General features: G+C 39.2%; 2 protein-coding genes across 12 annotated transcripts in view; one reads left to right on the top strand and one right to left on the bottom strand.

Annotated features, from left to right (window-relative positions):
- The window catches only part of CTNNA1 (catenin alpha 1), a 151,455-nt gene that overhangs the window by 49,944 nt on the left and 75,834 nt on the right, over window positions 1–25,677 (bottom strand). For 3 of the 11 annotated variants that reach the window (XM_069483709.1, XM_069483711.1, XM_069483712.1), the window contains exon 1: window positions 722–921. The exons of 5 other annotated variants lie outside the window; for them this stretch is intronic. The gene's annotated coding sequence lies outside the window, so the exon portion shown is untranslated. Of the gene's footprint in view, window positions 1–580; window positions 1,091–25,677 lie in introns of those variants that run through there. 3 more of the 11 variants (XM_069483707.1, XM_069483710.1, XM_069483708.1) reach the window with 2 other exon arrangements.
- Window positions 986–7,359, top strand: LRRTM2 (leucine rich repeat transmembrane neuronal 2). Its single transcript, XM_069483713.1, has 2 exons — window positions 986–1,416; window positions 1,757–7,359. The coding sequence occupies exons 1-2, from the start codon at window positions 1,413–1,415 to the stop codon at window positions 3,301–3,303; spliced, it is 1,551 nt and encodes a 516-aa protein (XP_069339814.1). The 5' UTR covers window positions 986–1,412; the 3' UTR covers window positions 3,304–7,359.

Genomic DNA, 25,677 nt, shown 5'->3' with positions numbered 1-25,677 from the left:
AGGAGCCTCAAAGTCAGTTCCTAAGTGTGCCAGTAGTAACTAGTGTGGAAATGGTCTATTATTTCAGTGCCACAACCCCAATCCCAGTACCAGCTGAGGCTTTCAGTTAAGGTGTAGGTGAAATTCTGAGGGACTGTTTTCAGAATCAGTCTGAAAACTGCATTGTATCATTTGCTCTAAATCATCTCTGCTCCACTGTTAACACTTAGGGCATATGTATTAAAATGACTGTATCAACCTGCCCTTTCCTGCCAGTAGGACACCCAAACATCAACTCAGCATTATTTTTCAATCACCATGGTGATAAAACACTGTTATAAAATAGGAAAAAGAGCAAGAAATCTTTTAGAGTCCCCTGAAATTTTCAAAGAAAAAAAATAACCACATGCTTTGTTTTGCAAGTCCTCCCCCCACTTTATTCTTGGTTTAGAATGTTAAGCTCTTAATGACAAAGAAGCCAAGCCCCTTTAGCCAGTATATCACCACATCTGAAGCAAATCATAGTCATACTTTGATTTTAACCAACCATGACAACAAGGCAATTGAGTAGCTTTCCAAACTACCAGAGCAGCAGCACTACCTTGCATAGGCTGGTGTTAAATCAGCACTTCATAAATTGTGCAGGCTTCTGCCCATTTAGATGATCCCTCTATGCAGAATCGGCAGTCTAACGTTGGCTCTCACAAGCATTAAAAATCATCACTCTGCTAACCCAACTCACTGTTCAGACGGGTCTTCTTGAATGCAGCCTTTATTACAACCTCACTGCTGCTTCCTACACTGAAGGAATACCATGTTTTTAAGCCAGGAGTTCTTCTTTCTCGCTTTATTGTAATCAGGGGGTCTTGCAACGACCCCAATGCTGTTACAAAAAGCACGGTGCTTTATAACAGTAAAGCTTCTGGAAAACCCAAACAAAAGACACGTCATCCGGTGACGTCAGCCTATATACAGTTCTGTGTGGTCGCAGCACATAAGCAAATCCATTCTTGTGCCGTTTCTCAGAAAAGCTTTTCAGTAAATGCACTCATGCTGCTCCAGGAGCTCTTCTCTGCAACAAGCCGCCCATCTGCCATCAACAAGTTAAGACTGAGAGAACTAACGGCTGCGGAAAGGGGAGACTGACGCTTTGATTAACCAGCTGAGCAGTTAGAGGAGGAGAAAATAAATAACTTACATTCAAAGCTGATTTAGGGGATCAGAGCGGTCACAGAAAATGAAATCAATGCTTTCCAGAGGAATATCCTAAGGAAAAAACAACTCACCCTGGTGGATTCGATTTTACTCGGAAAGCCTGAGACACAGAAAACAGGAAACTGGTCAAAGGCTCCTACATGTTAGAGCCTTTTACAGACTCACTGCGTTGAGTCTAATAACCGCGACTGAATGCAGCCTCCAATGTGCTCAGAAGAATGGGTAAGTCTGTGCATTTATTTATATGCCTTTTACAGTCAACAAGGAATCATGCTTTTAAAATAAGCTGCTGAATTCACATCTTATGAGGGAAATCACTGTCACATTTTTGGATTTTGAGGTTTGAGCATTATGTCGCTGATGGTAAGGACATGTTTTATCTTCTTTTCAAATGGTTTAAGTTTTGTTCTAGTCACACCAACAAGGTTAATTTTTCTGCAGTAAATGAAAAATAAGTTATATGCAGTAAAATCTTTCGCCATAATGTTGTTTTTGTCAATAGCCCATATGTTCTGCTGAAAAATATCCTATCTTCTTGTTTTCCCTAAATTATATTCTGCAGGCTTACATTTCAAGTGGCCATTAGGGGCCCCTATGCTGGCAGCAATATATGCAATGAGTATGGTTTTAAAAATGCTGCCTGCCCTGGGTATGGCGTGTCCACCCAAATGCCGCTGCGAGAAGCTGCTCTTCTACTGCGACTCTCAGGGCTTCCACTCAGTGCCAAACGCCACAGACAAGGGCTCTCTGGGCCTGTCCCTGAGGCACAATCATATCACAGAGCTTGAAAGAGATCAATTTGCCAGCTTCAGTCAACTTACCTGGCTCCACTTAGATCACAATCAAATTTCAACAGTAAAAGAAGATGCTTTTCAAGGACTATATAAACTTAAGGAATTAATCTTAAGTTCCAACAAAATATTTTACTTGCCAAACACAACTTTTACCCAACTGATTAACCTGCAAAATTTGGACCTGTCTTTTAATCAGCTGTCATCTCTGCACCCAGAGCTCTTCTATGGCCTTCGGAAGCTGCAGACCTTGCATTTACGTTCCAACTCCCTGCGGACTATCCCAGTACGCCTGTTCTGGGACTGTCGTAGTCTGGAGTTTCTGGATTTGAGCACAAACCGTTTGCGAAGTTTGGCTCGCAATGGATTTGCAGGATTAATCAAACTGAGAGAGCTTCACCTAGAGCACAACCAGCTGACGAAGATTAATTTTGCTCATTTCCTACGGCTAAGCAGTCTGCACACGCTCTTCCTACAATGGAACAAAATTAGCAACTTGACATGTGGGATGGAGTGGACCTGGGGCACTTTAGAAAAGCTAGACCTGACTGGAAATGAAATCAAAGCCATCGACTTGACTGTGTTTGAAACGATGCCGAATCTTAAAATACTCCTCATGGATAACAACAAGTTAAACAGCCTTGATTCCAAGATCTTAAACTCCCTGAGATCCCTCACAACCGTCGGCCTCTCTGGCAATCTGTGGGAATGCAGCGCCCGAATATGTGCTCTGGCCTCCTGGCTGGGCAGTTTCCAAGGTCGGTGGGAGCACTCCATCCTATGCCACAGTCCTGACCACACCCAAGGAGAGGATATTCTAGATGCAGTCCATGGATTTCAGCTCTGCTGGAATTTATCAACCACTGTCACTGCCATGGCTACAACTTACAGAGATCCAACCACTGAATATACAAAAAGAATAAGCTCATCAAGTTACCATGTGGGAGACAAAGAAATCCCAACTACTGCAGGCATAGCAGTTACTACCGAGGAACACTTTCCTGAACCAGATAATGCCATCTTCACTCAGCGGGTAATTACAGGAACAATGGCTTTATTGTTTTCTTTCTTTTTTATTATTTTTATAGTGTTCATCTCCAGGAAGTGCTGCCCTCCCACTTTAAGAAGAATTAGGCAGTGCTCAATGATTCAGAACCACAGGCAGCTCCGATCCCAAACACGACTCCATATGTCAAACATGTCAGACCAAGGACCATATAATGAATACGAACCCACCCATGAAGGACCCTTCATCATCATTAATGGTTATGGACAGTGCAAGTGTCAGCAGCTGCCATACAAAGAATGTGAAGTATAATACCTACCCGTCATCAAAAAATCACATCAGATAAGTAACCTATTTTACATAGTAGAGGCTAAATACATATCTAATTTTTACCAATGGTGACATTAAGCCTAATTTTCCAAACTAAGTGGAGACTTAGTTTTTGAAGTGTTAAAGTATTTTTAATTTTTTAAATGAAACCATATTTTAAGTGTTAAATGAAGCAATGCTCACATTAATTTGCACTCCTGTTGTAAAGTCTTTAAAATGCTTACTTCAAAATAAGACGTTTCATGTATGTAATTATATAATATTGTGTGTAAACATTTACACTAAGGTCTCCATATGCTATTTTTTTTTTTTTTCTACTGAAAACAGTTTGGAAAGAAGCTATGGAGCAGAAACAGATATGGATCAATACCTGTTTGATCACTGCTCTCCATCCCATGTACCACAACTAGCTAGCTGTTTAAAAGGAGACTTAGCAAAGTTCTCTTGTATGATAATTTGGTATTTACTCAAATCTTCAATCTACTACCAGTGTGGGAAGTAGAATTTCATGTATGCTGAAGACTGGTAAATATTAAACATTCTCCCTTCCAGAGTTTTTGCCTGGGTTAGTAGATATTATCAAAGTCCACATCATGAAATCAGAACTCCTTATGTAATTCTAGTAAGCTGAGTGACTCTTTAATATATTTAAGCAATGAATCCAAGTGGTTGTGAAAAGGTCTCATTACAATGAAATCAATACTAAATAATTACACTGATTTCTTTTCATACATTTCTAGTTTGACTTATAATGGACATGTTGATTTTTGTGGCATTTAGGCAACTGTTTTAAACTAGTATTAAAGTACCATTTTACTAATTAATTTACTAAATCCTATATTTACATTTATAACGTGAAAAAAAAGATTTAAAAATTATTTTGGAGAGAAAAGAGATAAACAGAGCTAATTTAACAATCCTGACATGCTCCCTCCAATTTGAAAGCACACACACAAACACATACATTTTCCTCTCAACTGTCACGATCAAAGATGCCTTGACAAAGGGGTTTAAACCTCTTTCTTCTGCCTTTTCCTGATTTTCAAGCCTCAAAGAGCCAAATTAAAAATAATTTGCTAGCAACAGGCGTAACACCAATTTTCTTATAATACAGTATAAAGGAACCATGAAAAAAATCACTTTCTAAACATTATATGCTAAATTTTGACCTTTTAATAAAGATACATATTCATATTATAAGCATAGTTCCTTCTAAGTGAATGGAACATCTCACTGAGGTTAATCTGATGGTGGAACAACTCGACATGCCTATGCAGCCACACAGTGGTAACTCAAGGCAGCGCGGACATGAGGGGATGAAAAGGAAAGACAGATTTTGAGATCTGACTCTCAGGTTAGCTGAAGTTACAAGGCAGCCAAGAATGATTATACACAATCTGCACCAGACAGGGCAAGGCCCCAAGACCTGCTGCTGAAAAGGGAAAGAGGGGAGGTTCTCCACTGCAAATATAAACATTCCATAATTAACAAATTATAAGGATGCCACATTTTTCATGCAGAAAAGAACCACAAGTATTCAGTTTCTTCAATTATGATTTTTAAAGAAAAACTATGACATATTTGGCATTTAGATGCAAGTTACCCATTCACACAGAATTTTTCCATAAATAAGGTTCCATATATGCATAAAGCTGTGAAATCAGAGCCCTAACTTGATTTTTTAATGAGCATTTTTATAACTACCATTTATTATATGTAGAAAAAAGGCATTAACTCCTTAGAGGAAACCACTCCCATGAAAAAAAGTTATCTTTTCCTTATCATGAACATTAACATGATATCCTTCATTTGGGGCATATTTTCTTCCCAGGATTGAATCAAAAACATGTTAAGACATAGTTTAACACGTAAGATTTAATTGTGATTTTCCTTTTTTAATATGAAGAGAAGGGTACCTCAGTACTCTTAACCTAACATGTCTCAGTGAAAAGCAGACAAGATCACAAATTACAGTAAAAAATGTGATCTCCACATTTTTAAAGGTGGTTAAGATTAGTCTGTCAAAGTCTCAACCCAGTTCAATTCAGTTAATCTTGAGTGGTGAGCATTTCCTCTCCTGTTAAACCAGACCCTGGGCTTGTATGGGCAGAGACAGAAGCTGATTTTATAGCGCAGAGAGCAGGGCGCTACTTCCCCACAGAGGGGATGGATCAGAAGCCCCTACGACAAATGAGAGCTCCATGAGCTAAAATTTATCAACCTACTTATGAGGATGACCAAAGCCATTTGTCAGGTGATGGACAGCTTGGTCACAACACAACTGTGTCCTGAGCACACAAGATTCCATCAGCCCTGAAGGATAGCAGAGGAGTATTTTCCATCATTTCAAACCACAACTAAAATTAATTCAAACTGCAAGAAGGTTAAGAAATCCCCTTCTTTGGCTGGGAATCCCTACATTAATCCTAAAGGACCATCAGTTGGCAAAATCCCTCACATATGTGGAAAGCCAGCCATTTAGTAAATCAGGGGAAAAGCACAGCCAAGGCCACCGAGGCATATTTCCAGTTTGAAAAATAATTGATTTTTTTTTTTTTTTTTGCCCTCCATTTTTTTGGTAATGCCCTCTTGAGAAAAGTGAATGACAGTGCCAAACAAATATTTTTCTTTCTCATTTAAAACAAAAACTCTTTTAATTGCTTACAGAAGGCCGGATTCCATTTAATTTTTGTCTATTTTTGTTTCGGAATCAGAAAGGTTTAAAGATAAGACTGTTAGTCATCTGTGCTTTCTTTACCAACTGACTAGGGTGGAACAGCATCACAGCAACACTGCAGGTCCTAGTAACACAATGTTAAGGCTTTTGTTTTTTGGTGGGGTTTTATTCTCTTCACCGCCACCACTCACCCCTCCTTTTTCCCCCCCATTTTCAAGGTTAGAGGAAAATGACCATCAAAAACCGGAAAAATAATTATCTCTCTGGAAAAAAGAAAGCTAAAGAAGACTATGATACCATACCCACCTAGAAACCAAGAACTACTTTGGAATGATTTATATTCGTTTCTGTAGCTTGCCAGGGATTTCAATCACCTTTCTGAAAAGAGAATGGGCTGGTAAATTTGTGAATCCACACACAACTCTGTGAATACCCACTGCCAACATCAAAAAGCAAAGATACTAATTTTTTAAGCCAAAAATCTGTACTAACACATGTAATTTCTTAATGTGCCTAAGTTAATTTCTATACCAATTCAATGAATGAATTGATTGAACTTCCCAACTCCACTAATTATTAAAATCCATCTGCTTATTCTAATGCTAGTCACCAAGAGCTAGACTCCATCTTTCCAATAAAAAATGAGCCCTGTATAGCACTAGGTCTGAATGCTAAAATTCTAAACAGGCATATCATTTTCTTCAGGCATATTTCCTATATACACAGCTATCTGGGGAAAAAGCTATAAATGCCCTGTTCTTTTTCTGAAGTGTGGATATCGATATAAAATTTTTAAAAGAGTATTTTTAACAGCTGACTTACATGATCATTTTTCTAACACAGCAATACAGTAACAGACCTATATCAAAAGTCTATTTTGGGACAAACTTTTCATATCTTATTGGTTAAAGCCCTTGCGCCAGAAAAAGGCAAAGACAATAAGGCCATCCATACATAATTACATATTTCTCTATCTAACCTGGGGCAAACTCAAGAGTACTTGAATAAGGCCAAAAACAAACAGAAAATGACTGTTTAAGCTTTCATTCTGCTATTGCAAACATCTGGAAACTTCTGCACCTCCTCCAACTAACCTTTTCTTCCTTGATTAAAAAAAATCTGATATATGGAATATTTAGTGAACCTTCCTATCAACACTGAGACTGGAAACTAAAAGTACAGTCCAAACACATTGTGTTCATTCACCTTCAAGAGCCATTTTTTGAGGGGTGGGAGGTGGGCAGATGGGTTGGGGTGGGAAGAAAATACTATCATGCAGGAGGTCTTGGGGAGAGGGTAACATAAAGTACAGTGTACAGGAAAGTTTTGTTATTAAAATTGTGTATACTGTAAAAAGTCAATGTCTCTCTCTTTTTTTTTTTTTTACTTTTCCTTGATAACCTATCAATTTTGACACATGAAACTTGAAAAGCCATTTGTGACAGATACAGAAATCCTGAATGAACAGTTGTTTTGTACCATGTTCCTCTACAATGCCAAGTGTGTCAGATGAAAAAAAATGGCAGCTAATCATCACCTGTCTTCTTTCAGAGAGAGGCAAAATTAGGCTAAGAAGGAAGTAAAGGTAAAGGTAAAGGGACAGTGGACGGGAGGAATGGAGGGGGCCTAAGCCATCGTGCAATAAGAAGCTGCTCTGTCACAAGCCTTAGCAAGTGGACAAACAGCTGTTCCAGGCTCACAGGACCTGGGGTTGGCTATACCTCTCCCAGCCTCCCCTACACTGGACTGCCACCACAGCCTGGGGAGCTTCTAGCAAACAGCAGCTGGGCCTCTGTCTCAGAGGTTAGATCCCAGCAGCACCTTGCACACCACTCCTAGGAGGAAAGTCCATAGGTGCTGAAACACTGGGACCGTTAGGATCTTTACCATGACCTACTCTACCCCTCTTGCCAGCTCAGTGAGTATGGATGGGGAAAGGAAGAGAAGATCTTTAACTACAGTTGACCGTTTAAGGATCAACTGCCAACCCCAGCCCCCACACAGAGTCGAAAATCTATACATCTTACTGATAATATAAGTAGTCAATTAACAAATACTTTGTATGTTATAGGTATTATAGACTATATCCTTACAAAAAAGCTAGAGAAAAGAAAATGTTAAGAAAATTACAAGGAAGAGAAAATACATTTATTATTCATTAAGTGGAAGTGGAGGACCATAAAGGTTTTTATGCTTAGCATAGTCTTCATGTTGAGTAGGCTGAGGAGAAGGAGGAAGAGGAGGGGTTGTCTTATCGCTTGGGGTGGCAGAGGTGAATGGAAATCTGCGTGTAAGTGGACCTGCACAATCCAAACCCCTGTCATTCAAAGGTTGACTGTAAAGTCCTTGCTTGGCATAGATGAATACCCTCAGGACGGCACGCTGTACCTGGCCAGCACGGGGGCAGAAACTGCCCTGGCCTCCAGGAGCTGACTGCCGAGAGTCTGCCATACTTGCCAGGATGCACTTATTGCTTCTCCAGCCCCAAAGCAGCATAGTAAGACCAGATGGGGGAATAAACAAGGCCACCCTTTGTCCACTGCCCAGAGATGCTGGGATCAGAGAGGCTAAGAGAGCTTTCACACCAGGAATTTCAGCAGTAACTAGGACAGAGGCAGGATGCACACCACACAATTCTACTGTCAAACTCATCCTATATGTACTAGAGGGCACAGGTGATGGTGCTTTTAAATTGCACAAAAAGAACAAATTCCTACACTTGATAGACACTTGATAGAGTTTAAGGCAGAGCTTATTAACATAATTCTCGCACATTTTAATCTTGAAAATTCCATGTAAAGCTACATCTGATTTCTTTATCAGTTATTCTAATTAATTTTGCCTGTATGCCATAGCATTCTCAGGTTCCCACTCAAATATATAATAGATTTCTTCAAGGTCTGTTTAAAAAGATTTTTTCCTTTCTTTAAATATATCTAACCAGCTGGGTACTCAAGTCTCTCTTAGAGAGACAAAAGGTATTACAGATTGTCTTTTACAAAGAGAGAAGGGGAAAAGAGGTGAAAGTCATAGCTATTACAAACATCTCTCAGCATGAGTTTGACCTTCCTCCTCACTGTTCTGGGAACAGTCTTAAGGACAGATCTTGAACCTCCCCTTCCACCATCTGAAAGGGATAGTAAAGAGCAAAAAATCTCCAAAGGCAAGTTTAATGAGGCACACTATCCTGCAAATCCCACAAACTAAAATACCATCCCTCTATACATAAAGCCCAAGAGCAAAGCCTAGCCCAAGGCCCTCAACTCAGGAACTCCTGCTAAAAATCCAGCACCAAGGAGCATCTGGGAACAACCCTGAGAGGCAGAGGCCAATGGCTCATTCCTCACTTGGGAACCAGATTTTAAAACTACAGCCCCAGAGACAATTCCCAAAGCCTTTTTACAGCTTTCAAGAGACTTTACCAAGAACCCTGCAGAAGAGACATAAAAATGTCAAACATTAACTTTACTGAATATCCATTCACAATTGTGTTTATGGCATAACAACTCCCTCTTTAGGCCCTGGCACCCCCTTCCCTAAAAAAGGAGTTATAAAATCTCTAGGTTGCTTTTCATGGAAAATCATCAGACAAAAAAATCTACAGCCATTTATATTAGCCCACCTATTTCATCATGATGAAGGCCAAAAAAGTTCCCGTGATGAACAAAAACATTTCCCATTGCTTAGCTGTCAAATACATGAAGAGCAACCACTCACCCTCCAAAACCTCTGAAAACAATGTATTTATCATTTACATATAACCTACTTCTATAGAGTTAAAGAAACTTAGAAAAATACATTCATATTGACAAAATGGTTGAAATAAAGGTATAAAAAGATCAGAAGCAGGGATTCTTAAGCCCAAGAGTCCAGGATATGTTTCAGAGGATGTATGAACCTCTTGACATAATAAGGCAATATTATTCGTGAGTCCAGAGCTTTCACCAGATCCTCAAGAGTTTTGATAAATCACAAAATAGGGTTAGGAAGCCCTACTAGAGCAGTGAAATAGTTATTTCTAGTATACACCAATTTGGCCCTGATCTTCCTAGTGGCCACTGGCAAAGAATAAAACCAACAGCTTTCATGTGATAAAGAAGTAGAGACACTTAAGTGCAAAAGTCTGTGAATTATTTATAAAATGGAACCAGTTGTAGGAAAAATGAGGAAACAAGTCAGAATGTATCTCTAAGGAGGTTTTGGAAAATAGGCAGCCTTGTTCTTCATGTCAACTCTTGACAGAAGCTAAGGGTAAAGAGCCTACACAAACATGCTGCATGCTTTGTGATGATTTAACCTTTGTCGTGCCCCAAGGCTGGATAGAGACTAGGAAGTACGGGAGAATGACTGAGCACCCTCTTGCAAAAACTGCTCATGTTTCCTCCTCATCACATCCCTGGGACCCAAACTTGCGTGTTACAACACATAAGGGACAGCCAGTAAATACTTACTATGTCACATCACAAATCTTATAGACTAGGAGTACAATTTAAAATTAAAAAGCTCTTTCACCACTTCAGTAACAAACAGAAGCACACATCCACACAACATCTCTGGCTGTGCTAATGACAATCGTAAGCCTTCTTTGGGTAAGAATCTATAAGATGATAACTATTTCCTAAGAAAGAACAAATCTAAAAAAATAAAGCAATCACTGGTCTGAATAACTGTCTGAAACTTAACTGTCTGTTTAAAACTTAAAATTCATTCTATAAGCCATTAGAAAAATTAGATTTTTAACAAGAGCAAGTAAAGAAGCATAGCAGTTAGGAGGCCAGTTCCACAGTTGAGCCTGTGACCCTGGAAAAATCCTTCAACCTCTATATGCCTTGGGCCCTTCATCTCTAAAACAGAATTAACAGCAGTAACAATCATAGGGGGATTTGTTCATGTAAAGTCCTGAGGCTAGCACACAGTAAATGTTCAAAAACATACGCGATTTTTAAGAGCAACATGCAGAGAACCAAAAGTTATAGATTCATCAAATACAGAGTGTAAGTCACATTCAAGACATGTCAGACAGGCCGGGCGCGGTGGCTCACGCCTGTAATCCTAGCTCTCTGGGAGGCCGAGGCGGGTGGATCGCTCGAGGTCAGGAGTTCGAAACCAGCCTGAGCAAGAGTGAGACCCAGTCTCTACTAAAAATAGAAAGAAATTATATGGACAACTAAAATATATATATACAAAAAATTAGCCGGGCATGGTGGCGCATGCCTGTAGTCCCAGCTACTCGGGAGGCTGAGGCAGGAGGATTGCTTAAGCCCAGGAGTTTGAGGTTGCTGTGAGCTAGGCTGACGCCACGGCACTCACGCTAGCTTGGGCAACAGAGTGAGACTCTGTCTCGGAAAAAAAAAAAAAAAAGAATTGTGTTCAGGAGCGCCTTGACAGTGCTACTTCTCTCTGATCAACCTTTCTACTTCCCCTGAAATCTACCTGGGGGAAAAAATGGCAGTGGGGAAAAAAGGGGGAAAGAATCTACCACCCTGAGTACACTCCTGCAGGCAACTGGGATGGTGCCCCATCACCACATCTCCCTCTTTTCTTCTGATGATCCCTTCAGGCCATTGTGTGCAAAACTGCTCTCTGACAGACACTTGCCATCAACTTCCAACAACTAGAGCCCATTTTATTTTTGTGTTAAAACTGCCAGTCTTAAGATTTATCTATTACTCTACATGAAAACCTAATAGCAAGTGGTCAGGAATTTTCTTCTTTTTGATGCAGCATTCCTGAAGTGTCAAAAGACATTACAGTGAGTAAGCAATATCATCACCTAGACACCCAATTTGTGCTCACTTAGATGTGAGATGAACCACAGATAGATTGTGAAGAACAAGAGAAACTGCAAAAGGGTTTATCTAAAGTCTACCTGACATTCCCATTATATTTATCACCCTAATTTATAACTAAAATTATTAAACAAATGTTAAAAACATAAATCTACTGGTTTCCCCAAAACAATAATCAATATTTTGAAGCTCTCACCTTTTAAACACTCTATGTCAATCTTTAAACACAAGCATACACGCACCCCTCAGTTTAAACTGAGGAGGGAGTCTGGGGAATATAACCTATTTCATAGATATAACCTATGAAAAGGCTTGACTTTTTATGCTGTTATTTGTAACTAGCATTTTAACTAATTGAATTTCAAGACTTGTATCAACTAAGATTAAGATGACTATGGATGAAACACATTGAGAAGGGTAGAAATGGGGAACTATTAATGTTAAGATTCAGTTCGTGACATTTCAAAAGTAGAATATTTGTTAGTTGTCCAAGTAGAGATGAGAAGACCAGGGGAAAGGGACAGGCTAGAAATATAAATTTAGAAGTCATCATCAGTAAATAGAGGTATTTAAAGTCACAAGCCTAGATGAGATCACCAAGGGAATGAGTGTAGATGAAGAGGAGACTCAAAGAACCACACTTTCCCCCTAGACCAGTCTGAAGAATCTTTAAATAATATTTATCAAATGGCAGTCACTGAAAAAAGGATGGGTTTCAGCCAGGCACAGTGGCTCACACCTGTAATCCTAGCACTGTGGGAGGCTGAGGCGGGAAGACTGCTTGAGGTCAGGAGTTCAAGACCAGCCCAAGCAAGAGCGAGACACCCGTCTCTACCAAAAATAGGAAAAATTAGCCGGGCATGGTGGTACACGCCTGTAGCTCCAGCTACTTGGGAGGCTGAGGCAGGAGGATGACTTGAGCCGAGGAGTTTGAGGTTGCAGTGAGCTAGGATGATGCCACTGCACTCTAGCCAGGGTGACAGAGTGAGACTCTCAAAAAAAAAACAAAAAAAGAGAGAGAGATGAGTTTCAAGGGCACCATCCCTCAACATCAAAACCACTTGAGCAAATCACATTCTACTGGAAAACTAACAGGAATACAATCAGCTTAATTCATGAAAACAATCTGAAACATTACAAAGCAAAGGAATTTTTATCAATTAAGGATCTGCACACACACTGCCTTAGGAAGTGAGATAATCATGATAATGAGTCCATCATTCATGAGACCTCTGAGTGAGTTCTCCATGCCAAGTAGGTGCCAGAGATGGCCCTGCCCTCAATGAAGTCAATGTAACAAACTAAAGAACTAATGAAAGACCATAGGATGATCAGAAAAGCAGGTTTTAAATCTGGGGGAAATGTACAGTTCATGTATTTGAACTACAAGACTGACAAATATTCAATAAAAAGATAACCATATAATTTTATATATCGTGGTACATGTTTGGGTTAGAAGGTATGTGTATTTACCAAAACTCAGCAAATAGTATACTTAAGATTAGACTTTTCACTATGTATAAAATTTACCTTTAAAAAACTGAATTCTAGGCCAGGCGCAGTGGCTCACACCTTTTAATCCTAGCACTTTGGGAGGCCCAGGTGGAAAAATCACTTCAGACCAGGAATTTGGGCAACTAACCCCACCCCCCTTCCGCCGCCACCAACAAAAGGCCAGGTGCAGTGGCTCACCTCTGTAATCCCAGTACTTTGGGAGGCCAAGGCCTGCTTGAGGCCAGGAATTCAAGACTAGCCTTGGCAATAGTAAGACTCTGTCTCTACAAAAAATTTAAAGATTAGCCTGGCATAGTGTTGTGCTCCTGTAGTCCCAGCTTCTTGGGGAGTGGAGGCAGAGGCAGGAGGATCACTTGAGCCCAGGAGCTTCAAGGGTATAGTGACCTATGATGATGTCACTGTACTCCAGCCTGGGTGACAGAGCAAGACTCTGCTGAGGCCAGGAATTTGGGAGCCTGAGCAACTACCAAAAAAAAAAAAAAAAAAGGAACTCTAGTTAATGACACATACGCTGCAGTGTTTAGAGGTGAACATACGATTATCTTCAAGTCACTTCTTATTCAAAAGAGTAAGATGGATAAAGGGATAGATAAATATGTCATAAAGAAAATACAACAAAATATTATCAGAATCTAGGAAGTAGATGTATATGCATAAGTGTTCATTGTACAATTCTTTCAGCTTCTCTATATGCATAATTTTCATAATAAAACACTGGGGGAAATGAAAAATTACAATTATAATTTATGGTATTGGCAACCCAACACACTATTTCTCTCAACTAGACCTATAATGTTGCATAGTGGTTAAGGGCTCAAATTCTAGAGCCAGACTGGGTTCAAACTGTAGCACTTCTACTTAGTAGCTATGAGACCTTGGGCCAGGCACAGTGACTCATGCCTGTAATCCTAGCACTTCGGGAGGCCTAGGTGGGAAGATTGCTTGAGATAAGGAGTTCAAGACCGGCCTGAGCAAAATCAAGACGCTGTCTCTACAAAAAGTAGAAAAATTAGCCAGACATAGTGGCATGCGCCTATAGAGCCAGCCACTTGGTAGGCTGACACAGGAGGATCACTTGAGCCCAGGAGTTTGGGGTTGCAGTGAGCTATGATGCTATTGCACTCTAGCCCAGGTGACAGAGCAAGACTCTGTCTGACTCACAAAACAAAGAGCAGAAACTAGCTCTGACACCTTGTATAAGTCATTTAACCTCTATATATAAACAGTACCAAATTCATGCTTTGGTGATTAAGTGTGAATTAGATAGTGCCACCCAGAGTACTGATATTTAGAGAACAGAAAGGCACTTGAAGAATGCAGTGGAGAAAAGAGCCTTGAGTTTGGTACAAAAAGAACAGCAGGATTTCAATATAGGGGTGAGTATAGGGGTAGCCAGCGCCATTAATATGACAGATGATGCCAGTTAATGTAGCTACTCTGGAATTGGCCAAAGTAGGACCAAATCACAAGGGGCCCCTGGGGCTAGGAAGGGAGCTTAGATTTAACACGGTCGACAAGAGCAGTCACTCTAGATTTCTGAAGTCGGCTAGGATATGATGATCAAAGCAATGACTTAGAGAAATGTATTCTGACAATTATTTGTGTTTCGCAGAGTAAAATCCATAACTTCCACTATCAGAAAAAGGCTGCTATGGGAAACAGATAAAGAGAAGAGATTTATTTAAAGGGCAGGCAAAGGATAAGAACCAATGGCCAGTTGAGAAAGAACAAATTACTTTCTTCAGGAGCTTTGCTCAAGAGAAATGGGCAGCAGGTTGGGATATCAGGGAAAACCATGTAAGAAATCATTTGTTCACCAGGATGTACCAATGAGAGCCTTGGAGTTCCCATGTTAACTTTCAAGTGTTCACTATTAATCTTTAGTCTAACACTATTTTCTGAAAAGCTACATAATTTCTATCTCCATATTTACAGCTTTCTTTTCAAGTCTCAATAAGAACTTCCTCTCATGAACTAGGCACAAAAAAGGTAGAACAAATTTCTACTTTGTAAAATATGGGGCACAGACACAGGAAGGGCTCTTGCTTAGCTCCCATTTTACCCAGGTAAATTCGACCTCTTTTTCTAATCTTAATCATGTGATACTCCTAAATTTTTAGCAAGATCAAATTTTAAACTCTTAGAACAACAATTTCTGGCTCCCTAATGTAGTGCAAATATTAAACAGAAATGCAGCAGCACAGTGTAGTGACAACCTGTTAATTTTACTCCCTCACATACTACAAAAGAATCTTATTATAAGGTTTAATTTGTTACTTTCATATATAAGAGATTCATTAATGGCATCAATGTTAGAAATCTCAGTGGAACTGCTGGTTTTGTTAAAAACTATGCGGCATGGCTGCCAATACAATTTTAATAAAAGTCCCAAGCCATTATCTATCTCCCATCTTTTTTTTTCTTTTTTTTTTTCTTTTTTTTTTTTTTTTTAGAAACAGGGTCTTGCTGTGTCACCCAGGATGGAGTGCAGTGGCATAGATCACAGCTCACTACAGCCTGAAACTCTATGGCTCAAGTGATCCTCCTGCCTCAGCCTCCTGAGTAGCCAGGACTACAGGCATGTGCCACCATGCCCAACTAGTTTTTACCTCCCAACTTAACAACAGAAACTGAAGATGAGAAATGACACCATAAAGGTTACACTTCACAATAGCAACAAATTTCAGAACCCCTTCATTCTATACACAGAAAACAGAAGAGCTAGCTGGTTAGCTTGCTTGGTTAAAACACGAAGGTTAATCTTTGTGTAATTAGTCTTTGAGCAGGCCAGTTTTGCGCCTCACATCTTAAACTCCAATATTTTTTTCTCTCCGAAACGGAAAAAATTTGTCAATGGTTACAACGGGTATCAAAAATGTGAGATCAGTGAAGAGACGTTACCAATGCTACACAGAAAATCACTCAAAGTACATGTCCCACGGAGTATGAAATACCTCTGCATACACAGGATGACATTATTATATTAGCCATTATTACTCTTTTTAAAGAATAGTACATAGGCCGGGCGCGGTGGCTCACGCCTGTAATCCCAGCACTCTGGGAGGCCGAGGCGGGCGGATCGCTGGAGCTCAGGAGTTCGAGACCAGCCTGAGCAAGAGCGAGACCCCGTCTCTACTAAAAATAGAAAGAAATTATCTGGCCAACTAAAAATATATATAGAAAAAATTAGCCGGGCATGGTGGCGCATGCCTGTAGTCCCAGCTACTCGGGAGGCTGAGGCAGCAGGATCGCTTAAGTCCAGGAGTTTGAGGTTGCTGTGAGCCAGGCTGACGCCACAGCACTCACTCTAGCCCGGGCAACAGAGTGAGACTGTCAAAAAAATAAAATAAAATAAAATAAAGAATAGTACATAGAATAGTATGTATTCATGGGAACTCCAATACATAGAATAACGAGCAACAAAATGGCATGAACAAAAATTCACCAAAGAAAAGAGAACTGAAAGATGAATACAGAGAAGCTTAGTGGGAATTTTTTCTAATAGAAAGGCCTAACGGGTCAAATCAATTCTGCCCTTAAAATCCTTTATTCTATTTTCACTGTAACACATAATTTCTATATTTTACACTATTGCAGTCTCAGGAGTTTGTAAAATTGCTCTGTTGTCTTCTCCTACTTATGTTTCTCTTCAGTGATGCATGGCAGCCCACTCATTCAGTGTTTCATTCTGTCCTTACGTGGGAGCTCTCAAGCATTTGCACTTTTCACTTAAGTCTATGTAAGAGAGTGTGTGTCCACAGACACAAGTACATGCGTTCAGCTGTGGGAAAATGGAAGCAAACAGCCCCAGATCAAGACAAAATAGCCCCTATTTATCTCAAAGAGAAAGCCATTATTTAGCTCATTTCTTCTCTAAGATTTTTTTTTTTTAACTTTGGCTCCCCCTCTGATTTTGAGTCTTGTACTGACTATTTCTACTTGATTAGAAAAAGAACCACTCACTTGAATATATGTAGAGTCACATTCATTGCTGGCATTTGGGAACATGTATACCCATAAATAATTTGAAGATATCCACACAAATTTTGCAGATGTCAGTAAAAAATAAAAACAAAATACAGACTGAGGTGGGGGGTGGGGGAGGGGATGGGGGTATGCCTACACAATGAGTGCATTGCGCACCGTTGGGGGAATGGTAACGCTTGAAGGTGCTGACTCGGGAACGGGGGTAGGGAAGGGAGGGATAGATACCTACATGATGGTGCAAAGCGCACTACCTGGGGAACAGACACGCCTGGAGCTCTGACTTGGGGGGAAAGGCGGTACATGGGCAACGTATGTAACCTGCAATTCTGTATCCCCCATAACAATAAGATGAAATAAAAAAATAAAATAAAATAAATAAAAACAAAATAAATATTTTTAAAGCTATTTACAAGCACAAAAATCTTACAGATGTAATGTCAATAAGAATTGTGAAAGGAAGATTTATCACAGAATGGTATAGCAGGAAAAACTTTGAAAACCTTCACTAACCCTGCCCTTTGACTGGGGTTCTTCTTCTATCCATCCAAGTCAAATGAATTTTGATCCTATACAATTAAAATGGGCTGTGTGAAAAAGAATTTTTAAAAAGCCTAAAAGCACAAAATCAGGCAATTAATTATTACCTTGTATTCAACTGAGCCACTTTTGCAAAGTTATCTGTATTTGGAATATGTCAATTTATATGAAACCCATATTTGAAATGTGAAGCTTCTTTCCTAGAAACACCAAATTGAAGTTTTCTATCATAAAAAGAAAAGCAATAGCCTTGCATAAACTGTTTAATCTACCCCCATGAATGCATAATGTCAAATCCCTTATATATCTTTCCTAGTTGCTCTGCTTCTGTGATTTAACCCTGAAGGACATAAGTGTGTGTGTGTGTGTGTGCGCGCGCGTGTGTAAATAATCTAAGGTGGGGGAAGACATTTTTACCCAAAATAGGAAATCCCCCAGCCATAAAACAAGAGATAAACACATGTATGTGAAAATAAAAACAAAACTTTGATATGATTTTTTAAAAACCCGTACACAATGTCAAAACACAAATGACAGATTTAGAAAAATACATGTAAAGCAGATGGGAGATATTAGGTTTATAGCTATAATATATAAAGAGCTCCAGCAAAGAAACAGATACACATGACATTAGAAAAATGGATAAAGAATATGAAAAGGCACTTCACAGAAGAGCAAATCCAATGACTTACAAGTATATGAAAAGATTATTTGAATTCAACAGTGATCAGGGGAAATGCAAATTAAAGTAATAATGAGTTATTGCTTCACAGCCATCAGAACAGCACTATTAAAACAAATAACACCTAATGTTAGAAAGGATGTGACGAAAAGAATATTTTTTGACATTGGTGGTAGGACTTCCATGAGCTTAGCCTTTTGTGGGAAACAGTCTATCAGCATTCATTCAAATAAAAAATATATGCATCATTCAACCCGGCAATCCCACAGAAATAAAATCCAGGATCTATCACACGGAAATAAGCAGCAAACACAAGGATATATCTTCAAAGATGTTCACTGCAACACTGTTCATGATGCTTTAAAAATTTTTTAAAGCAAATGCTCACAGCAAGAGGGGAGTGGTCAAATATTTTAGAGTGTAGCCACACCATGAACAATTACTCAGCAATAAAAAGAATGAATTAGAGGCAGAGGGAGTGGTGGGCACGGTGTCCTGTTAATCCCAGCACTCTGGGAGGCCAAGGTGGGAGGATAACTTGAGGCCAGGAGTTCAAGGATGTGGTCGGTGATGATCAGGCCACTATACACTACCCTGGGCAACAGAGTGAGACCCTAACTCTACAAAAACACACACACACACACAAATATATATATATATTTTGGCAAGGAGGCAAGGGAAGTAGCAGGCATCTATCACATAGGCAGAGGAAAGTATACAGATTGCTGGCACTCTTTAGGGGAGAGGATGTGGGATATAGAGAGAGATGAGTAGAAGGAGGGAGGAGAAGGGAAGGAGGGAAATAAGGACCCAGCCTGTATCTAAATCCCATGTATGGAAAAGCTGTAATGTACATGTACATTTTAAAAGAGGATTACCTTTGCCTTTATACATTTTTATATGGTTCATGTTAAAGTGAAACCTAATTTCTTATGATTATATTAAAGAAGAAATACAAGCTATATAGGAAGGAACTATAGTTGAACTATAGTAGTCATGAGATTCACAGGGGCTTTCCAAGATAAGGGACAAATATATGACCCTCCCCCTCGCCCCCACCACCCACATACACACACACACACACACACACACACAACAAAAAGCAGAAAATGAGAAGTATGAAAGCAGTGGAGAAGAGGATATACAATGGAGAAGAGGCTGGAATCACTGCCCTGGAACACCGCTCAAGAAAGAGGTAAAAGAAAGTACCTCCCTGAATGAGCCTAGAAGCAAAAAAAAAGTCAATGTGGAAGGAAGGCATTTGGCTATTAGCCCACAGCCTCACTGGCAAGGCTCATTTCCATGGAGATGCACTGAGGGAGGCACTATTAAAAGTAATGAAACATTCCGCACCCCCACTCAAGTACTTAAAGGGTTAATGCCAAGCCCAGTAGAGGCCTGCTGAAGAGAATGGCTATAACATGAAAGGGAAAGAGACCTCACACTGCCTTGTTCCGTTGTCTTTTCTATACTACATAGGCAATGCCTATGTACTACTTTTGGTTAATAAACCAGCTCTAGGGTGTGTCAATTCTCTTAAATATGAGCTAGTGGGCTTAATAAAAAAAAAGCAGAGAAAACCCTTGTATATAAGAGCTTTTTCCTCTACTCCTAAATTTGTTTAAAAAATAAACTAGTGAGAAAATATAAACACAACTTACAGAAAATGAACAAGAAACTATACGGGTAGTTACAGTATTGAAAAAAAGGACTATTTCAAATGCAATCACCAAATAAATCCAAAATGAGTGGGAAAGAATAAGAAGAGATTTTTATACAGAGATGCATATACAAAACTCGGCTGAGAGAATGAACACTGATGATCAGAGCCACGCTTCCTCATGCCAGGTAACTCAGAATTAACTGTAAAAAAGTATGCCAGACCTAAGCAAAGTGTACATTTAATAGTAAACAGAACGTATAATGAGTCTGGGAATTAGGCCACCAACTTCAGGCAAGACAGTTAAGACAAATGGAGAGCAATAAAACAACCTTTGCAACATAGTCAATAGGGACACACTTGCTATTAATAAAAATTAATAGTTTTTAGACATTACCAGAATGCACATAAAAAAGGGAAAATTCTACAAATGTATTTGACTACTACTGAAAAAGAAGAGGAGAGAAAGGGAGGGACAGAGAGAGAGAAGCTCTTCTACTCAGCAGAATGGTAAATACAATTACTCTATAAAATCACCGGAAATCAGAACAGTTAAAAAAAAATAGAGGACTTGAAGTCTGAACAATTCAAATATAAAATAAATTATTAGTTATGGTAATGGTAATAGCAGCAGTAGCATTAACAGCAGTGCCCTACACAGTGCTGTTCTACTCACTAGCAACCACGCTGTGTGCATAGGCACAAGCACTATCCTCCTCCCCAACTCACAGTTGAGACAATAGTCTTGGGAAAGTTGGACTAACTTTTCATGCTCAGGGCAGCTGTCAAGTACTAGAACTATGCTTCTCGATAGAAAATCCCTTCAATAACAATTTTATCTAAATGTCAACAACCTATATGTATTAGTAAGTGTAGCTCAAACATCTCTAGAGGGAAAACAAAGCTTCAAATTAGGTAGACTTTATTACCCCAAAAGCAAGACCACTGAATCTCAGCTAGCCAAAGAGAATTTTAAAGAAACAGAGGAGCCACTTGATTTATCTCCAGAAACACACAACTTCACAACAAGAGATACACTGGCCCGTATAATCTCTGCCATTTTCAGCTTTACCTTCAATCCCTCAGTCCCAGATAAAGAAACACCAACTTCATGAATACCAAGTTCCAAGCAGCAACAACAGAACTGGGAGTAGTTGCCCAAACATTTCATTTTTGTAATAATCAAAAATTTACAGCCAAGTGTGATGGTTCATGTCTGTAATCCCAGCACTTTGGGAAACCAAGAAGGGAGAATCTCTTGAGGCCAAGAGTTCAAAATCAGCCTGGACAACAAGACTCCATTAATACAAAAAATTTAAAAATTAGCCAGGCATGGTGCCTGTAGTCCCAGCCACTGGGGAGGCTGAGGTGGAAGGATTGCTTGAGCCCAGGAGTTCGAAGTTATGGTGAGCTATGATCACACCATTGTACTCTAGCACTCTGGGCAACAAAACGAGATCCTGTTAGGAAGGAAGGGAAGGGAAGCAAGGAAGGAAAGGAAAGAAGGAAAAAGAAAAAGCTTAAGAAGAATTTTTGAAAATTCTTTCTCTCATATGAATTTGGTTTTTGTACCGATTACAGTTTGGTCTTAAAGCAAGCACCAATGGATAAAAGTAACAAGGCATGTAGAAAGTTAACATTAATGAAAAAACCCTGGAAAGTAGTAGTTATGGTGAATATGACCTCTTGTTAATAGCTTAATTTTACATTATATACACAGAATGTAGTTATACTCATTTTCTGCTTGTAAAGTTGTTGCTGGTTTCTAAGATGAAACTGAACAAATGTCCGTGATAAAGCCTCAGGATCCTGAAAATTGTAAGGAGTTGGGGGATGGATTTTGGTTGAAATATTGGCACTCATATAATAGTATCTTATAGCTTTATTCTAGGCCCAGTTGAACTTAAAGGAATTGCAAAAAGATGTAGCAGAAGTTGTGAGTGAAGTGCTGCCAAACTTAGCAAACACTTCACCATAGAAAAGTCCAGCTCATTGGGTTCACCGAAGCTGATAGTTTGCAGCTTAGCTCTGTTGGGCAGCACAAAAACCCCACTGGACCAGGACCAGCCTGGCTAGTCTGGTACGTGCATCACCGAGACCAGGAAAAGCCTGAGTGACAACAAACTGAAAATTCACGCTGTTGAACTACAAGTACCACCCACGAAAGCAAAAAGAGTACAAATCTATTGTTGGTAAACAAAGTAATTAACGTTGGTTAAACAAGCCACTTCACTCGCAATTTCTGCTACATCTTTTTGAAATTCCTTTAAGTTCAAGTGGGCCTAGAATAAAGCTATAAAGTACTATTACATGAGTGCCAATATTTCAGCCAAAATCCATCCCCCAAACCTTTGACTGCAAAAAAAATCCAAACAGGTTATGTAATTAATATAAAACTTGGGTCCTTATCAACTTGGTTATCAGAGTTATATAATCACATTCTAGGTGACTATATGCAGAATCTTCAAATAAGAAACTCAAGTACTAAAAAATATGATAATTTAAGGGCCAACAATTTGTGTATTATATAGATTCACAAGTTTTTTCACAGAGAAGACAAAATAAAAATGAAAAACAGCTTGAAATGATACCTTTCAATCTGATTTCTGAGTTTCTGAACGATTTCTGATTCAGCAATCCTTAACTCAACATTTTTATAATTTAAATGACATAGCCACAGAAAATTGCAGGCCATCAGTCCATTCAATACAAAGCCAGAAGATTAAAGAGGCCAACTTTGTACACACTGTAGGCTTTTAACATAGCCCATATAATTCTGATGGCAATAACAGACATGGGCCATGTTTCAAAATGAAGGAAACATTCTTTACTTCATATAGGATGAACAAATTGTCTGATCTCCTGTAGTAAATATAATTTAAAATATTTATCACATTAGTAGCATATATACATGTGAAAAAGCAAGTAAATATCTTTAAACAGGCAAGGAGTGGTGGCTCACGCCTGTAATCCTAGCACTCTGGGAAGCCGAGGTGGGAGGATCGCTCAAGGTCAAGAGTTGAAGACCAGCCTGAGCAAGAGTGAGACCCCCTGTGTCTACTAAAAATAGAAAGAAATTAGCTGGACAACTAAAAATATATATAGAAAAAAAAAATTGGCCGGGCATGGTGGTGCATGCCTGTAGTCCCAGCTACATGGGAGACTGAGGCAGAAGGATTGCTTAAGCCCAGGAGTTTGAGGTTGCTGTGAGCTAGGCTGACGCCACGGCACTCTAGTCCAGGCAACAGAGCCAGACTCTGTCTAAAAAAAAAAAAAAAGAAAAGAAAAAATCGTTAAACAGCTTTATGAAGATATTAATATATAATTATTAAGATATATACTAAGATATCATTCACATACAATTCACCCATTGAAAAGTGTACAGTTCAGTGTTTTTTAGAACATTCACAGATATGTGCAACCATTACCACAGTCAATTTTAGGGCATTTCGTCACCTCAAAAAGAAACTCTGTACCCTTTAGCTATCATCCCTGCATCCCTATGTGTGAATATTTAAGTGCTAAATTTTAAATACCCAGGACATGGTAATCATATTTGGTTATAAGCTAAAAAAAAAGCTCTAAATTTGTTGTCTTTTCCTTAAAAGTAACTTTCAGTAGAAATATGGTCTAACTTTGCTCCTTATACCTTCACAATCACAAATTTACCCATTCTCTTCCAAAAGGCTCTTCGGATAATTCCTGTTTGTGAAAAGGGGGACCAAGGCAATCAAAACTCTTTTAAGTATGCCCCTCACATACACGGCTTCTTTCCACCTACTAATAATTAAATAAAAATGCATAAAGGCAAAGCCCATAAACATTTTTAAATGTCTCTCATCCAATACTATCTACAGGACAAGTAACCAACCTTATTCTATGGAACATGCCTTTCTTTGGTTTAGAAAAGTAGAAACGGGCTCCAAGTCCAACTGTGCTGAACTTAACAGGGCCTTAAAGAATGTTAGACACCCTCTTCCTCCACCCACATTAAATATACACCCCCTAAAACTGTTGATTCACCGGATTCTCAGCTGCCAAAGAAAGCAGACTAGCTTAGTGTCTGACATTTCCTTTTGGCAGTCATTAGTCCTTAATGTGTCACTGTCTAGAGGCTAAATGCAATAGTTTTATTCATTTCTACTTTAGTAGCTCATTTTCTTGGACCTAAGGAAATGTATCAAAGGCTAAATCTACCCTAGAAGAAAGTTGCCAAGCTAAGATTTTATAGTACAAAAATAATAATATGATCAAAACACCTCTTTCCACAAGCCCCTTATCACTAGAGTTTGAATCTGTCCTGGCTTCCTCTGCAGTAATTTTCCACACAGGAGCAAATTAAAGGGGAAAAAACAAACATTTCCTAAAACCTGTGACAATGTCAGTGAGCCACCTACTAATGGGGAAAGAGAATTGCTTCTACCCAGTTTTGCTTACTAAATGGTTCTTCATTCCCACCAAGCCAAGAGGTTTGCTGTACCCTGCACACTAATTAATTTCTCGTTCTAAATCTTTTATTGTTTCTCCCTTAGCCTACTCCCCAATGCCAATGAATGCCAATGCTTTCTTTCTGTGTTTGTACATCCTATTTAATATAAATGTCATATCTCCTCATTCCCATTTTTGCACCCTAAAAAGAACACCAAAAAAGGGGAAAAAGAGAAAGACAACAGTAGATAGGATGCCCACAGTCAAGGTTCTTACCAGTAGGGATCATGTCTTTTAATAACCAACAGCCACAGTGAGGAATCTAAAATCATGCTAGCCAACAAAATAGTGTTTAAGCCACTACACCTGCAAAATGCAAGCTATCCCCTCACCCCTACCAAAAAAAAAAAAAAACAACCCTGATTATTGCCATTTATTAAGTTTCATTCAACCAGTGAAAAACAATGTAAACATCACTACTAAATTATATAATAGTTGAGTAGATAAGAAACAAAAAGTTTTTTACTATACGTGGTAGAGCTTTAAAAATATGACTCCGGAAAGGCCAAGGCTCTGGAAATGCTTGAAGAATTACACAATGGAATACCTAGATGATTAAGCAATGACCATTTTTGACCTTCTGAAAGGTGCACACTAAGAATTTAGCCAAGAAAATTCTACATCATTCAGTAACTATGGCAGATACACTCCATTTTGGAGAAGCCAGGAACTCAAACTGAATCTAGTGACAAACGGTTTACTATGAGGACACGTGAAAAAGAGCTCAAGTACAGCTAGCTGGGCAACTGGCCTTAGGAGCAGTCATACAGGAGGCACAGGACACTCCTCTTAGCTGGTTACACCCTTCCCCAATCTCAAATACCTCACCCATTCTCATCGTCTTTGCTGCCAATCTAATTCATAACTGGTGCTGACCCACAAATTCACTTTGCCAAGACCCCTATGAACCTGACTCTACTTAATGGTATCATTTCCTGCTTCAGTTCCCATGGCTAACCGAATCATTTTCCCATCATTTACCCACACAAATTCCCAAGAGAATCTAATTGGCCTTAGAAAC

The sequence above is a fragment of the Eulemur rufifrons genome, chromosome 10, assembly GCF_041146395.1.
Source record: "Eulemur rufifrons isolate Redbay chromosome 10, OSU_ERuf_1, whole genome shotgun sequence".
In the NCBI taxonomy this organism is placed as follows: Eukaryota; Metazoa; Chordata; class Mammalia; order Primates; family Lemuridae; genus Eulemur; species Eulemur rufifrons.
Note: the sequence above shows the minus strand (reverse complement) of the source record. Positions and strands in the feature narration are given on the sequence as shown.